This window comes from Heterodontus francisci, unplaced genomic scaffold (genome assembly GCF_036365525.1).
Source record: "Heterodontus francisci isolate sHetFra1 unplaced genomic scaffold, sHetFra1.hap1 HAP1_SCAFFOLD_800, whole genome shotgun sequence".
NCBI lineage: Eukaryota > Metazoa > Chordata > Chondrichthyes > Heterodontiformes > Heterodontidae > Heterodontus > Heterodontus francisci.
In genome coordinates, this window is record NW_027142223.1 from 32,069 (window position 1) to 51,355 (window position 19,287).

General features: G+C 57.9%; 1 protein-coding gene across 1 annotated transcript in view; it reads left to right on the top strand.

The window, feature by feature from the left end:
- Positions 1 to 821: 821 nt before the first annotated feature.
- Positions 822 to 19,287, top strand: part of LOC137366760 (rho guanine nucleotide exchange factor 3-like) — a gene marked incomplete at its 5' end in the record, with an annotated part of 30,547 nt that continues 12,081 nt past the window's right edge. Inside the window, 4 exons of the mRNA XM_068028409.1 lie at positions 822 to 884; positions 1,137 to 1,233; positions 13,950 to 14,026; positions 18,600 to 18,857. Of these exons, the coding sequence (XP_067884510.1) occupies positions 822 to 884; positions 1,137 to 1,233; positions 13,950 to 14,026; positions 18,600 to 18,857 (495 nt within the window). The remainder of the gene's footprint in view (positions 885 to 1,136; positions 1,234 to 13,949; positions 14,027 to 18,599; positions 18,858 to 19,287) is intronic.

The following is a 19,287-nucleotide window of genomic DNA, read 5'->3' on the forward strand; positions in this document are numbered from 1 at the left end:
GTGCGGAGAGGAGGAGAGACGGGGACTGGCAGTGCGGAGAGGGGGAGAGACGGGGACTGGCAGTGCGGAGAGGGGGGAGACGGGGCAGTGCGGAGAGGGGGGGAGACGGGGACTGGCAGTGCGGAGAGGGGGGAGACGGGGACTGGCAGTGCGGAGAGGAGGAGAGACGGGGACTGGCAGTGCGGAGAGGGGGGGAGACGGGGACTGGCATTGCGGAGAGGAGGAGAGACGGGGCAGTGCGGAGAGGAGGAGAGACGGGGACAGGCAGTGCGGAGAGGGGGGGAGACGGGGACTGGCAGTGCGGAGAGGGGGGGGGAGACGGGGACTGGCAGTGCGGAGAGGGGGAGAGACGGGGACTGGCAGTGCGGAGAGGAGGAGAGACGGGGACTGGCAGTGCGGAGAGGGGGGGAGACGGGGCAGTGCGGAGAGGGCGAGAGACGGGGACTGGCAGTGCGGAGAGGGGGGGAGACGGGGACTGGCAGTGCGGAGAGGGGGAGAGACGGGGACTGGCAGTGCGGAGAGGGGGAGAGACGGGGACTGGCAGTGCGGAGAGGGGGAGAGACGGGGACTGGCAGTGCGGAGAGGGTGGGGGAGACGGGGACTGGCAGTGTGGAGAGGGTGGGGGAGACGGGGACTGGCAGTGCGGAGAGGGTGGGGGAGACGGGGACTGGCAGTGCGGAGAGGGTGGGGGAGACGGGGACTGGCAGTGCGGAGAGGGTGGGGGAGACGGGGACTGGCAGTGCGGAGAGGGTGGGGGAGACGGGGACTGGCAGTGCGGAGAGGAGGAACACCGGTCAGTAACATGGACTCTCTGCCTACAGGTGATTTTTGAACTGACACAAGGAGAACAATCACTAATTGACGATCTCAACATCACCAAGAAGGTGGGAGTGATGACGATTGAGTCTGCTATTGGGTGCGTTATGGGGGCACGGGGAGCCTGTCTGAGTGGGTGGGGGCAGGGGTTTGCTGGTCTGCGGGGAGCCTGTCTGAGTGGGTGGGGGCAGGGGTTTGCTGGTCTGCGGGGAGCCTGTCTGAGTGGGTGGGGGCAGGGGTTTGCTGGACTGCTGGGAGCGTGTCTGGGAGTTGACAGTCTCTTTCTCTTCGAGCCACTAAATCCTTTCTCTCGTCCTCAGGCTTATTTTGAACCAATGCTGACACTCCGCATCATGTCCGAAGAGGAACTCAACCAGATCTTCGGCAGCCTGCACTCACTCATACATTTACACGAAGGTACAGACCCTCCCTCTCACCAGGAATATGGTACTCGCTGCTATTGCAGCCTGCGTGCAAATCCTAACGCTCTCTCTCAACAAACACAAGAACACAGGCAGAGCTGACACTGAGACACACACACGGACTGCACAGGAGCTGACACTGAGACACACACACGGACCGTACAGGAGCTGACACTGAGACACACACACGGACCGTACAGGAGCTGACACTGAGACACACACACGGACCGTACAGGAGCTGACACTGAGATGCACACGCGGACCGTACAGGAGCTGACACTGAGACAAACACACGGACCGTGGAAGAGCTGACACTGAGACACACACACGGACCCTACAAGAGCTGACACTGAGACAAACACACGGACCGTGGAAGAGCTGACACTGAGACACACAGACGGACCGTACAGGAGCTGACACTGAGACACACACACGGACCCTACAAGAGCTGACACTGAGACACACACACGGACCGTACAGGAGCTGACACTGAGACACACACACGGACCGTGGAAGAGCTGACACTGAGACACACACACGGACCGTACAGGAGCTGACACTGAGACACACACACGGACTGTACAGGAGCTAACACTGAGACACACACACGGACCGTACAGGAGCTGACACTGAGACACACACACGGACCGTACAGGAGCTGAAACTGAGACACACACACGGACCGTACAGGAGCTGACACTGAGACACACACACGGACTGTACAGGAGCTGACACTGAGACACACACACGGACCGTACAGGAACTGACACTGAGACGCACACACGGACCGTACAGGAGCTGACACTGAGACACACACACGGACCGTACAGGAGCTGACACTGAGACGCACACACGGACCGGACAGGAGCTGACACTGAGATGGACACACGGACCGTACAGGAGCTGACACTGAGACACACACACGGACTGTACAGGAGCTAACACTGAGACACACACACGGACCGTACAGGAGCTGACACTGAGACACACACACGGACCGTACAGGAACTGACACTGAGACACGCACACGGGCCGTACAGGAGCTGACACTGAGACACACACACAGACCGTACAGGAGCTGACACTGAGACAGACACACGGACCGTACAGGAGCTGACACTGAGACACACACGGGCCGTACAGGAGCTGACACTGAGACACACACACGGACCGTACAGGAGCTGACACTGAGACACACAGACGGACCGTACAGGAGCTGACACTGAGACACACACACGGACCGTACAGGAGCTGACACTGAGACACACACACGGACCGTACAGGAGCTGACACTGAGACACACACACGGACCGGACAGGAGCTGACACTGAGACACACACACGGGCCGTACAGGAGCTGACACTGAGACACACACACGGACCGTACAGGATCTGACACTGAGACACACACGGCCCGTACAGGAGCTGACACTGAGACACACACATGGACCGTACAGGAGCTGACACTGAGACACACACACGGACCGTACAGGAGCTGACACTGAGACACACACACGGACCGTACAGGAGCTGACACTGAGACACACACACGGACCGTACAGGAGCTGACACTGAGACACACACACGGACCGTACAGGAGCTGACACTGAGACACACACACGGACCGCACAGGAGCTGACACTGAGACACACACACGGACCGTACAGGAGCTGACACTGAGACACACACACGGGCCGTACAGGAGCTGACACTGAGACACACACACGGACCGTACAGGATCTGACACTGAGACACACACACGGACCGTACAGGAGCTGACACTGAGACACACACATGGACCGTACAGGAGCTGACACTGAGACACACACACGGACCGTACAGGAGCTGACACTGAGACACACACACGGGCCGTACAGGAGCTGACACTGAGACACACACACGGACCGTACAGGAGCTGACACTGAGACACACACACGGACTGCACAGGAGCTGACACTGAGACACACACACGGACCGTACAGGAGCTGACACTGAGACACACACGGCCCGTACAGGAGCTGACACTGAGACACACACACGGACCAAACAGGAGCTGACACTGAGACACACACACGGACCGTACAGGAACTGACACTGAGACACACACGGACCGTACAGGAGCTGACACTGAGACACACACACGGACCGTACAGGAGCTGACACTGAGACACACACACGGGCCGTACAGGAGCTGACACTGAGACACACACGGGCCGTACAGGAGCTGACACTGAGACACACACACGGGCCGTACAGGAGCTGACACTGAGACACACACACGGACCGTACAGGAGCTGACACTGAGACACACACGGCCCGTACAGGAGCTGACACTGAGACACACACACGGACCAAACAGGAGCTGACACTGAGACAGACACACGGACTGTACAGGAGCTGACACTGAGACACACACGGCCCGTACAGGAGCTGACACTGAGACACACACACGGACCGTACAGGAGCTGTCACTGAGACACACACACGGACCGCACAGGAGCTGACACTGAGACACACACACGGACCGTACAGGAACTGACACTGAGACACACACGGACCGTACAGGAGCTGACACTGAGACACACACACGGACCGTACAGGAGCTGACACTGAGACACACACACGGGCCGTACAGGAGCTGACACTGAGACACACACGGGCCGTACAGGAGCTGACACTGAGACACACACACGGACCGTACAGGAGCTGACACTGAGACACACACACGGGCCGTACAGGAGCTGACACTGAGACACACACGGGCCGTACAGGAGCTGACACTGAGACACACACACGGACCGGACAGGAGCTGACACTGAGACACACACGGACCGTACAGGAGCTGACACTGAGACACACACGGGCCGTACAGGAGCTGACACTGAGACACACACACGGACCGTACAGGAGCTGACACTGAGACACACACACGGGCCGTACAGGAGCTGACACTGAGACACACACACGGACCGTACAGGAGCTGACACTGAGACACACACACGGACCGTACAGGAGCTGACACTGAGACACACACACGGACCGTACAGGAGCTGACACTGAGACACACACACGGGCCGTACAGGAGCTGACACTGAGACACACACACGGGCCGTACAGGAGCTGACACTGAGACACACACACGGACCGTACAGGATCTGACACTGAGACACACACACGGACCGTACAGGATCTGACACTGAGACACACACACGGACCGTACAGGAGCTGACACTGAGACACACACACGGACCGTACAGGAGCTGACACTGAGACACACACACGGACCGTACAGGAGCTGACACTGAGACACCAACACGGACCCTACAGGAGCTGACACTGAGACACAGACACGGACCGTACAGGAGCTGACACTGAGACACACACGGACCGTACAGGAGCTGACACTGAGACACACACACGGACCGTACAGGAGCTGACACTTAGACAGACACACGGACCGTACAGGAGCTGACACTGAGACACACACACGGACCGTACAGGAGCTGACACTGAGACACACACACGGACCGTACAGGAGCTGACACTGAGACACACACACGGACCCTACAGGAGCTGACACTGAGACACACACACGGACCCTACAGGAGCTGACACTGAGACGCACACACGGACCGTACAGGAGCTGACACTGAGACACACACACGGACCGTGCAGGAGCTGACACTGAGACACACACACGGACCGTGCAGGAGCTGACACTGAGACACACACACGGACCGTACAGGAGCTGACACTGAGACACACACACGGACCGTACAGGAGCTGACACTGAGACACACACACGGACCGTGCAGGAGCTGACACTGAGACACACACACAGACCATACAGTAGCTGACACTGAGACACACACACGGACCGTACAGGAGCTGACACTGAGACACACACACGGACCGTGCAGGAGCTGACACTGAGACACACACACGGACCGTGCAGGAGCTGACACTGAGACACACACACGGACCATACAGGAGCTGACACTGAGACACCAACACGGACCCTACAGGAGCTGACACTGAGACACAGACACGGACCGTACAGGAGCTGACACTGAGACACACACGGACCGTACAGGAGCTGACACTGAGACACACACACGGACCGTACAGGAGCTGACACTTAGACAGACACACGGACCGTACAGGAGCTGACACTGAGACACACACACGGACCGTACAGGAGCTGACACTGAGACACACACACGGACCGTACAGGAGCTGACACTGAGACACACACACGGACCGTACAGGAGCTGACACTGAGACACACACACGGACCGTACAGGAGCTGACACTTAGACAGACACACGGACCGTACAGGAGCTGACACTGAGACACACACACGGACCGTACAGGAGCTGACACTGAGACACACACACGGACCCTACAGGAGCTGACACTGAGACACACACACGGACCCTACATGAGCTGACACTGAGACGCACACACGGACCGTACAGGAGCTGACACTGAGACACACACACGGACCGTGCAGGAGCTGACACTGAGACACACACACGGACCGTGCAGGAGCTGACACTGAGACACACACACGGACCGTACAGGAGCTGACACTGAGACACACACACGGACCGTACAGGAGCTGACACTGAGACACACACACGGACCGTACAGGAGCTGACACTGAGACACACACACGGACCGTGCAGGAGCTGACACTGAGACACACACACGGACCGTACAGGAGCTGACACTGAGACACACACACGGACCATACATTAGCTGACACTGAGACACACACACGGACCGTACAGGAGCTGACACTGAGATACACACACGGACCGTGCAGGAGCTGACACTGAGACACACACACGGACCGTGCAGGAGCTGACACTGAGACACACACACGGACCATACAGGAGCTGACACTGAGACACACACACGGACCGTGCAGGAGCTGGCACTGAGAAACACACACGGACCGTACAGGAGCTGACACTGAGAAACACACACGGACCGTACAGGAGCTGACACTGAGAAACACACACGGACCGTACAGGAGCTGACACTGAGAAACACACACGGACCGTACAGGAGCTGACACTGAGAAACACACACGGACCGTACAGGAGCTGACACTGAGAAACACACACGGACCGTACAGGAGCTGACACTGAGACGCACCCACGGACCATACAGGAGCTGACACTGAGACACACACACGGACCGCACAGGAGCTGACACTGAGACACACACACGGACCATACAGGAGCTGACACTGAGACACACACACGGACCGCACAGGAGCTGACACTGAGACACACACACGGACCGTACAGGAACTGACACTGAGACGCACACACGGACCGTACAGGAGCTGACACTGAGAAACACACACGGACCGTACAGGAGCTGACACTGAGAAACACACACGGACCGTACAGGAGCTGACACTGAGAAACACACACACGGACCGTACAGGAGCTGACACTGAGACGCACACACGGACAGTACAGGAGCTGACACTGAGACACACACACTGACCGTACAGGAGCTGACACTGAGACAGACACACTGACCGTACAGGAACTGACACTGAGACGCACACACGGACCGTACAGGAGCTGACACTGAGACACACACACGGACCGTACAGGAGCTGACACTGAGACACACACACAGACCGTACAGGAGCTGACACTGAGACACACACACAGACCGTACAGGAACTGACACTGAGACACACACGGACCGTACAGGAGCTGACACTGAGACACACACACGGACCGTACAGGAGCTGACACTGAGACACACACACGGGCCGTACAGGAGCTGACACTGAGACACACACGGCCCGTACAGGAGCTGACACTGAGACACACACACGGACCAAACAGGAGCTGACACTGAGACAGACACACGGACTGTACAGGAGCTGACACTGAGACACACACGGCCCGTACAGGAGCTGACACTGAGACACACACACGGACCGTACAGGAGCTGTCACTGAGACACACACACGGACCGCACAGGAGCTGACACTGAGACACACACACGGACCGTACAGGAACTGACACTGAGACACACACGGACCGTACAGGAGCTGACACTGAGACACACACACTGACCGTACAGGAGCTGACACTGAGACACACACACGGGCCGTACAGGAGCTGACACTGAGACACACACGGGCCGTACAGGAGCTGACACTGAGACACACACACGGACCGTACAGGAGCTGACACTGAGACACACACACGGGCCGTACAGGAGCTGACACTGAGACACACACGGGCCGTACAGGAGCTGACACTGAGACACACACACGGACCGGACAGGAGCTGACACTGAGACACACACGGACCGTACAGGAGCTGACACTGAGACACACACGGGCCGTACAGGAGCTGACACTGAGACACACACACGGACCGTGCAGGAGCTGACACTGAGACACACACACGGACCATACAGGAGCTGACACTGAGACACCAACACGGACCCTACAGGAGCTGACACTGAGACACAGACACGGACCGTACAGGAGCTGACACTGAGACACACACGGACCGTACAGGAGCTGACACTGAGACACACACACGGACCGTACAGGAGCTGACACTTAGACAGACACACGGACCGTACAGGAGCTGACACTGAGACACACACACGGACCGTACAGGAGCTGACACTGAGACACACACACGGACCGTACAGGAGCTGACACTGAGACACACACACGGACCCTACAGGAGCTGACACTGAGACACACACACGGACCCTACAGGAGCTGACACTGAGACGCACACACGGACCGTACAGGAGCTGACACTGAGACACACACACGGACCGTGCAGGAGCTGACACTGAGACACACACACGGACCGTGCAGGAGCTGACACTGAGACACACACACGGACCGTACAGGAGCTGACACTGAGACACACACACGGACCGTGCAGGAGCTGACACTGAGACACACACACGGACCGTGCAGGAGCTGACACTGAGACACACACACGGACCGTACAGGAGCTGACACTGAGACACACACACGGACCGTACAGGAGCTGACACTGAGACACACACACGGACCGTACAGGAGCTGACACTGAGACACACACACGGACTGTGCAGGAGCTGACACTGAGACACACACACGGACCGTGCAGGAGCTGACACTGAGACACACACACGGACCGAACAGGAGCTGACACTGAGACACACACACAGACTGTGCAGGAGCTGACACTGAGACACACACACGGACCGTACAGGAGCTGACACTGAGACACACACACGGACCGTACAGGAGCTGACACTGAGACGCACACACGGACCGTACAGGAGCTGACACTGAGACACACACACGGACCGTGCAGGAGCTGGCACTGAGAAACACACACGGACCGTACAGGAACTGACACTGAGACACACACACGGACCGTACAGGAGCTGACACTGAGAAGCACACACGGACCGTACAGGAGTTGACACTGAGAAACACACACGGACCGTACAGGAGCTGACACTGAGAAACACACACGGACCGTACAGGAGCTGACACTGAGAAACACACACGGACCGTACAGGAGCTGACACTGAGACGCACCCACGGACCATACATGAGCTGACACTGAGACACACACACGGACCGCACAGGAGCTGACACTGAGACACACACACGGACCGTACAGGAACTGACACTGAGACGCACACACGGACCGTACAGGAGCTGACACTGAGAAACACACACGGACCGTACAGGAGCTGACACTTAGAAACACACACGGACCGTACAGGAGCTGACACTGAGAAACACACACACGGACCGTACAGGAGCTGACACTGAGACGCACACACGGACAGTACAGGAGCTGACACTGAGACACACACACTGACCGTACAGGAGCTGACACTGAGACAGACACACGGACCGTACAGGAACTGACACTGAGACACACACACGGACCGTACAGGAGCTGACACTGAGACACACACACGGACCGTACAGGAGCTGACACTGAGACGCACACACGGACCGTACAGGAGCTGACACTGAGACACACACACGGACCGTACAGGAGCTGACACTGAGACACACACACGGACCGTACAGGAGCTGACACTGAGACGCACACACGGACCGTACAGGAGCTGACACTGAGACACACACACAGACCGTACAGGAGCTGACACTGAGACACACACACAGACCGTACAGGAGCTGACACTGAGACGCACACACGGACCGTACAGGAGCTGACACTGAGACACACACACGGACCGTACAGGAGCTGACACTGAGACACACACACGGACCGTACAGGAGCTGACACTGAGACGCACACACGGACCGTACAGGAGCTGACACTGAGACACACACACAGACCGTACAGGAGCTGACACTGAGACACACACACAGACCGTACAGGAGCTGACACTGAGACGCACACACGGACCGTACAGGAGCTGACACTGAGACACACACACGGACCGTACAGGAGCTGACACTGAGACACACACACAGACCGTACAGGAGCTGACACTGAGACACACACACAGACCGTACAGGAACTGACACTGAGACACACACGGACCGTACAGGAGCTGACACTGAGACACACACACGGACCGTACAGGAGCTGACACTGAGACACACACACGGGCCGTACAGGAGCTGACACTGAGACACACACGGGCCGTACAGGAGCTGACACTGAGACACACACACGGGCCGTACAGGAGCTGACACTGAGACACACACACGGACCGTACAGGAGCTGACACTGAGACACACACGGCCCGTACAGGAGCTGACACTGAGACACACACACGGACCAAACAGGAGCTGACACTGGGTCAGACACACGGACTGTACAGGAGCTGACACTGAGACACACACGGACCGTACAGGAGCTGACACTGAGACGCACACACGGACCGTACAGGAGCTGACACTGAGACACACACACGGACCGTACAGGAGCTGACACTGAGACACACACACAGACCGTACAGGAGCTGACACGGAGACACCAACACGGACCCTACAGGAGCTGAAACTGAGACACACACACGGACCGTACAGGAGCTGACACTGAGACACACACGGACCGTACAGGAGCTGACACTGAGACACACACACGGACCGTACAGGAGCTGACACTGAGACACACACACGGACCGTACAGGAGCTGACACTGAGACACACACACGGACCGTACAGGAGCTGACACTGAGACACACACACGGACCCTACAGGAGCTGACACTGAGACACACACACGGACCGGACAGGAGCTGACACTGAGACACACACACGGACCCTACAGGAGCTGACACTGAGACGCACACACGGACCGTACAGGAGCTGACACTGAGACACACACACGGACCGTCCAGGAGCTGACACTGAGACACACACACGGACCGTGCAGGAGCTGACACTGAGACACACACACGGACCGTACAGGAGCTGACACTGAGACACACACACGGACCGTACAGGAGCTGACACTGAGACACACACGGACCGGACAGGAGCTGACACTGAGATGCACACACGGACCGTACAGGAGCTGACACTGAGACACACACACGGACCGTGCAGGAGCTGACACTGAGACACACACACGGACCATACAGGAGCTGACACTGAGACACACACACGGACCATGCAGGAGCTGGCACTGAGAAACACACACGGACCGTACAGGAGTTGACACTGAGAAACACACACGGACCGTACAGGAACTGACACTGAGACGCACACACGGACCGTACAGGAGCTGACACTGAGAAACACACACGGACCGTACAGGAGTTGACACTGAGAAACACACATGGACCGTACAGGAGCTGACACTGAGAAACACACACGGACCGTACAGGAGTTGAAACTGAGACACACACACGGACCGTACAGGAGCTGACACTGAGACACACACACGGACCGTATAGGAGCTGACACTGAGAAACACACACGGACCGTACAGGAACTGACACTGAGACACACACACGGACCGTGCAGGAGCTGGCACTGAGAAACACACACGGACCGTACAGGAGTTGACACTGAGAAACACACACGGACCGTACAGGAACTGACACTGAGACGCACACACGGACCGTACAGGAGCTGACACTGAGACGCACACACGGACCGTACAGGAGTTGACACTGAGAAACACACACGGACCGTACAGGAGCTGACACTGAGAAACACACACGGACCGTACAGGAGCTGACACTGAGACACACACACGGACCGTACAGGAGCTGACACTGAGACACACACACGGACCGTACAGGAACTGACACTGAGACGCACACACGGACCGTACAGGAGCTGACACTGAGACACACACACGGACCCTACAGGAGCTGACACTGAGACACACACACGGACCGTACAGGAGCTGACACTGAGACACACACACGGACCGTACAGGAGCTGACACTGAGAAACACACACGGACCGTACAGGAACTGACACTGAGACGCACACACGGACCGTACAGGAGCTGACACTGAGACGCACACACGGACCGTACAGGAGTTGACACTGAGAAAAACACACGGACCGTACAGGAGCTGACACTGAGAAACACACACGGACCGTACAGGAGCTGACACTGAGACACACACACGGACCGTACAGGAGCTGACACTGAGACACACACACGGACCGTACAGGAACTGACACTGAGACGCACACACGGACCGTACAGGAGCTGACACTGAGACACACACACGGACCGAACAGGAGCTGACATTGAGACACACACACGGACCGTACAGGAGCTGACACTGAGACACACACACGGACCGTACAGGAACTGACACTGAGACACACACACGGACCGTACAGGAACTGACACTGAGACACACACACGGACCGTACAGGAACTGACACTGAGACACACACACGGACTGTACAGGAGTTGACACTGAGACACACACACGGACCGTACAGGAGCTGACACTGAGACACACACACGGACCGTACAGGAGCTGACACTGAGACACACACACGGACCGTACAGGAGCTGACACTGAGACGCACACACGGACCGTACAGGAGCTGACACTGAGACACACACACAGACCGTACAGGACCTGACACTGAGACGCACACACGGACCATCCAGGAGCTGACACTGAGACACACACACGGACCGTGCAGGAGCTGGCACTGAGAAACACACATGGACCGTACATGAGTTGACACTGAGAAACACACACGGACCGTACAGGAACTGACACTGAGACGCACACACGGACCGTACAGGAGCTGACACTGAGACACACACACGGACCGTACAGGAGTTGACACTGAGAAACACACACGGACCGTACAGGAGCTGACACTGAGAAACACACACGGACCGTACAGGAGTTGACACTGAGAAACACACACGGACCGTGCAGGAGCTGGCACTGAGAAACACACATGGACCGTACATGAGTTGACACTGAGAAACACACACGGACCGTACAGGAGCTGACACTGAGACACACACACGGACCGTACAGGAACTGACACTGAGACGCACACACGGACCGTACAGGAGCTGACACTGAGACACACACACGGACCGTACAGGAGTTGACACTGAGAAACACACACGGACCGTACAGGAGCTGACACTGAGAAACACACACGGACCGTACAGGAGCTGGCACTGAGAAACACACACGGACCGAACAGGAGCTGACACTGAGACACACACACGGACCGTACAGGAGCTGACACTGAGACACACACACGGACCGTACAGGAGCTGACACTGAGACACACACACGGACTATACAGGAGTTGACACTGAGACACACACACGGACCGTACAGGAGCTGACACTGAGACACACACACGGACCGTGCAGGAGCTGACACTGAGACACACACACGGACCGTACAGGAACTGACACTGAGACACACACACGGACTATACAGGAGTTGACACTGAGACACACACACGGACCGTACAGGAGCTGACACTGAGACACACACACGGACCGTACAGGAACTGACACTGAGACACACACACGGACCGTACAGGAACTGACACTGAGACACACACACGGACCGTCCAGGAGTTGACACTGAGACACACACACGGACCGTACAGGAGCTGACACTGAGACACGCACATGGGCCGTACAGGAGCTGACACTGAGACACACACACGGACCGTACAGGAGCTGACACTGAGACACACACACGGACCGTACAGGAACTGACAGTGAGACACACACACGGACCGTACAGGAGCTGACACTGAGACACACACACGGACCGCACAGGAGCTGACATTGAGACTCACACACGAACCGTACTGGAGCTGACACTGAGACACACACACGGACCGTACAGGAGCTGACACTGAGACACACACACAGACCGTACAGGAACTGACAGTGAGACACACACACGGACCGTACAGGAGCTGACACTGAGACACACACACGGACCGCACAGGAGCTGACACTGAGACACACACACGGACCGTACAGGAGCTGACACTGAGACTCACACACGGACCGTACAGGAGCTGACACTGAGACACACACACAGGCCGTACAGGAGCTGACACTGAGACACACACACGGACCGTACAGGAGCTGACACTGAGACACACACGCACTGTATTGTACTATACGGATTTTTACTTCATGCATCTCTGCAAGTTCTCCATTCGTTATTGCTCCTCTCTCTCCTGTTAGATCTCCTCAGTCGCCTTCAGCAATTACGTAATAAGGACGGGACTGTGTTTGAAGTGGGACGCACCCTAGTCGAATGGGTTAGTGATTACTCCAAATCAAAGGTTGATTTAAATTCAAATAGTCCTGCTGATTATCACAATCACCAGCCTGTCTCCGTCTCCTCTCCCCCAGCTCTGTCTCTCACTGACCTCTCTCTCCGTCTCCTCTCCCCCAGCTCCGTCTCTCACTGACCTCTCTCTCCATCTCCTCTCCCCCAGCTCCGTCTCTCACTGACCTCTCTCTCCGTCTCCTCTCCCCCAGTTCCGTCTCTCACTTACCTCTCTCTCCGTCTCCTCTCCCCCAGCTCCGTCTCTCACTGACCTCTCTCTCCGTCTGCTCTCCCCCAGCTCCGTCTCTCACTGACCTCTCTCTCCGTCCCCTCTCCCCCAGCTCCGTCTCTCACTGACCTCTCTCTCCGTCTCCTCTCCCCCAGCTCTGTCTCTCACTGACCTCTCGCTCCATCTCCTCTCCCCAATTCCGTCTCTCACTGACCTCTCTCTCCGTCTCCTCTCCCCCAGCTCCGTCTCTCACTGACCTCTCTCTCCATCTCCTCTCCCCCAGCTTTGTCTCTCACTGACCTCTCTCTCCATCTCCTCGCCCCCAGCTCCGTCTCTCACTGACCTCTCTCTCCAACTCCTCTCCCCCAGCTCCGTCTCTCACTAACCTCTCTCCATCTCCTCTCCCCCAGCTCCGTCTCTCACTGACCTCTCTCTCCATCTCCTCTCCCCCAGCTCCGTCTCTCACTGACCTCTCTCTCCATCTCCTCTCCCCCAGCTCTGTCTTTCACTGACCTCTCTTTCCATCTCCTCTCCCCCAGCTCTGTCTCTCACTGACCTCTCTCTCCATCTCCTCTCCCCCAGCTCCATCTCTCACTGACCTCACTCTCCATCTCCTCTCCCCCAGCTCCATCTCTCACTGACCTCTCTCTCCGTCTCCTCTCCCCCAGCTCTGTCTCTCACTGACCTCTCTCTCCATCTCCTCTCCCCCAGCTCCATCTCTCACTGACCTCTCTCTCCGTCTCCTCTCCCCCAGCTCCGTCTCTCACTGACCTCTCTCTCCATCTCCTCTCCCCCAGCTCTGTCTCTCACTGACCTCTCTCTCCGTCTCCTGTCCCCCAGCTCCGTCTCTCACTGACCTCTCTCTCCATCAGCTCTCCCCCAGCTCCGTCTCTCACTGACCTCTCTCTCCATCTCCTCTCCCCCAGCTCAGTCTCTCACTGACCTCTCTCTCCATCTCCTCTCCTCCAGCTCCGTCTCTCACTGAACTCTCTCTCCGTCTCCTCTCCCCCAGCTCCGTCTCTCACTGACCTCTCTCTCCATCTCCTCTCCCCCAGCTCTGTCTCTCACTGACCTCTCTCTCCGTCTCCTCTCCCCCAGCTCCGTATCTCACTGACCTCTCTCTCCGTCTCCTCTCCCCCAGCTCTGTCTCTCACTGACCTCTCTCTCCATCTCCTCTCCCCCAGCTCCGTCTCTCACTGACCTCTCTCTCCGTCTCCTCTCCCCCATCTCCGTCTCTCACTGACCTCTCTCTCCATCTCCTCTCCCCCAGCTCCATCTCTCACTGACCTCTCTCTCCATCTCCTCTCCCCCAGCTCCGTCTCTCACTGACCTCTCCCCCAGCTCCTTCTCTCACTGACCTCTCTCTCCATCTCCTCTCCCCCAGCTCCTTCTCTCACTGACCTCTCTCTCCATCTCCTCTCCCCCAGCTCCGTCTCTCACTGACCTCTCTCTCCATCACCTCTCCCCCAGCTCCGTCTCTCACTGACCTCTCTCTCCATCACCTCTCCCCCAGCTCTGTCTCTCACTGACCTCTCTCTCCGTCTCCTCTCCCCCAGCTCCGTCTCTCACTGACCTCTCTTTCCATCTCCTCTCCCCCAGCTCTGTCTCTCACTGACCTCTCTCTCCGTCTCCTGTCCCCCAGCTCCGTCTCTCACTGACCTCTCACTCCATCTCCTCTCCCCCAGCTCTGTCTCTCACTGACCTCTCTCTCCATCTCCTCTCCCCCAGCTCCGTCTCTCACTGACCTCTCTCTCCATCTCCTCTCCCCCAGCTCCATCTCTCACTGACCTCACTCTCCATCTCCTCTCCCCCAGCTCCATCTCTCACTGACCTCACTCTCCATCTCCTCTCCCCCAGCTCTGTCTCTCACTGACCTCACTCTCCATCTCCTCTCCCCCAGCTCCCGTCTCTCACTGACCTCTCACTCCGTCTCCTCTCCCCCAGCTCTGTCTCTCACTGACCTCTCTCTCCATCTCCTCTCCCCCAGCTCCGTCTCTCACTGACCTCTCTCTCCATCAGCTCTCCCCCAGCTCCGTCTCTCACTGACCTCTCTCTCCATCTCCTCTCCCCCAGCTCAGTCTCTCACTGACCTCACTCTCCATCTCCTCTCCCCCAGCTCCCGTCTCTCACTGACCTCTCACTCCGTCTCCTCTCCCCCAGCTCCGTCTCTCACTGACCTCTCTCTCCATCTCCTGTCCCCCAGCTCCGTCTCTCACTGACCTCTCTCTCCATCAGCTCTCCCCCAGCTCCGTCTCTCACTGACCTCTCTCTCCATCTCCTCTCCCCCAGCTCAGTCTCTCACTGACCTCTCTCTCCATCTCCTCTCCCCCAGCTCCGTCTCTCACTGAACTCTCTCTCCGTCTCCTCTCCCCCAGCTCCGTCTCTCACTGACCTCTCTCTCCATCTCCTCTCCCCCAGCTCTGTCTCTCACTGACCTCTCTCTCCGTCTCCTCTCCCCCAGCTCCGTCTCTCACTGACCTCTCTCTCCGTCTCCTCTCCCCCAGCTCTGTCTCTCACTGACCTCTCTCTCCATCTCCTCTCCCCCAGCTCCGTCTCTCACTGACCTCTCTCTCCGTCTCCTCTCCCCCATCTCCGTCTCTCACTGACCTCTCTCTCCATCTCCTCTCCCCCAGCTCCATCTCTCACTGACCTCTCTCTCCATCTCCTCTCCCCCAGCTCCGTCTCTCACTGACCTCTCCCCCAGCTCCTTCTCTCACTGACCTCTCTCTCCATCACCTCTCCCCCAGCTCTGTCTCTCACTGACCTCTCTCTCCGTCTCCTCTCCCCCAGCTCCGTCTCTCACTGACCTCTCTTTCCATCTCCTCTCCCCCAGCTCTGTCTCTCACTGACCTCTCTCTCCGTCTCCTGTCCCCCAGCTCCGTCTCTCACTGACCTCTCACTCCATCTCCTCTCCCCCAGCTCTGTCTCTCACTGACCTCTCTCTCCATCTCCTCTCCCCCAGCTCCGTCTCTCACTGACCTCTCTCTCCATCTCCTCTCCCCCAGCTCCATCTCTCACTGACCTCACTCTCCATCTCCTCTCCCCCAGCTCCATCTCTCACTGACCTCACTCTCCATCTCCTCTCCCCCAGCTCCCGTCTCTCACTGACCTCTCTCTCCATCTCCTCTCCCCCAGCTCTGTCTTTCACTGACCTCACTCTCCATCTCCTCTCCCCAATTCCGTCTCTCACTGACCTCTCTCTCCATCTCCTCTCCCCCAGCTCCGTCTCTCACTGACCTCTCTCTCCGTCTCATCTCCCCCAGCTCCGTCTCTCACTGACCTCTCTCTCCATCTCCTCTCCCCAATTCCGTCTCTCACTGACCTCTGTCTCCATCTCCTCTCCCCCAGCTCCGTCTCTCACTGACCTCTCTTTCCGTCTCATCTCCCCCAGCTCCGTCTCTCACTGACCTCTCTCTCCATCTCCTCTCCCCAATTCCATCTCTCACTGACCTCTCTCTCTGTCTCATCTCCCCCAGCTCCCGTCTCTCACTGACCTCTCTCTCCGTCTCCTCTCCCCAAATCCATCTCTCACTGACCTCTGTCTCCATCTCCTCTCCCCCAGCTCCGTCTCTCACTGACCTCTCTCTCCATCTCCTCTCCCCCAGCTCCGTCTCTCACTGACCTCTCTCTCCGTCTCATCTCCCCCAGCTCCCGTCTCTCACTGACCTCACTCTCCATCTCCTCTCCCCAATTCCATCTCTCACTGACCTCTCTCTCCGTCTCATCTCCCCCAGCTCCCGTCTCTCACTGACCTCACTCTCCATCTCCTCTCCCCAATTCCATCTCTCACTGACCTCTGTCTCCATCTCCTCTCCCCCAGCTCCGTCTCTCACTGACCTCTCTTTCCGTCTCATCTCCCCCAGCTCCGTCTCTCACTGACCTCTCTCTCCATCTCCTCTCCCCAATTCCATCTCTCACTGACCTCTCTCTCTGTCTCATCTCCCCCAGCTCCCGTCTCTCACTGACCTCTCTCTCCGTCTCCTCTCCCCAAATCCATCTCTCACTGACCTCTGTCTCCATCTCCTCTCCCCCAGCTCCGTCTCTCACTGACCTCTCTCTCCATCTCCTCTCCCCCAGCTCCGTCTCTCACTGACCTCACTCTCCATCTCCTCTCCCCAATTCCATCTCTCACTGACCTCTCTCTCCATCTCCTCTCCCCCAGCTCCGTCTCTCACTGACCTCTCTCTCCATCTCCTCTCCCCAATTCCATCTCTCACTGACCTCTCTCTCCATCTCCTCTCCCCCAGCTCCGTCTCTCACTGACCTCTGTCTCCATCTCCTCTCCCCCAGCTCCGTCTCTCACTGACCTCTGTCTCCATCTCCTCTCCCCCAGCTCCCGTCTCTTGCCACCTACGAGACTTACTGCTGCAACCAAGTTGCTGCCAAGGCACTGCTCGACTACAAGAAGCAGAAGCCTCGAGTTGGCGAGTTCCTTCGGCTGTGCCAGGAATCTTCCTTTAGCCGGAAGCTGGACTTGTGGAGCTTCCTGCACCTGCCCCGCAGCCGGCTGGTGAAATACCCTCTCCTGCTGAAAGAGATCATCCGACACACTCCCGTGGACCACCCGGATCAGGTGCACCTGAGCCAAGCTGTGAGTTCGATCACGGGGAGAGTCGGGGGCAGGGGGCAAAGGGGATAGGGAACGGGAAGCGTCGGATGGAGTGTGGACTTTCGGGGGTGGATCAGCAGGTAGAAATGGGGTCATTGCAAGGCGATCAGAGTGTGAGGGCATGGAGTTCAGGGGTGAAGGGGGAAGGGGCAGAAGGGCAAGGAAGTTGGGGTGGGAGGGTGAGGAGGTCAGGGGTGAGAGGGCGAGGAGGTCAGGGGTGAGAGGGCGAGGAGGTCAGGGGTGAGAGGGCGAGGAGGTCAGGAGTGAAGGGGGAAGGGGCAGCAGGGCAAGGAAGTTGTGGTGGGAGGGTGAGGAGGGCAGGGGTGAGCGGGCGAGGAGGTCAGGGGTGAGAGGGCGAGGAGGTCAGGGGTGAGAGGGCGAGGAGGTCAGGGGTGAGAGGGTGAGGAGGTCA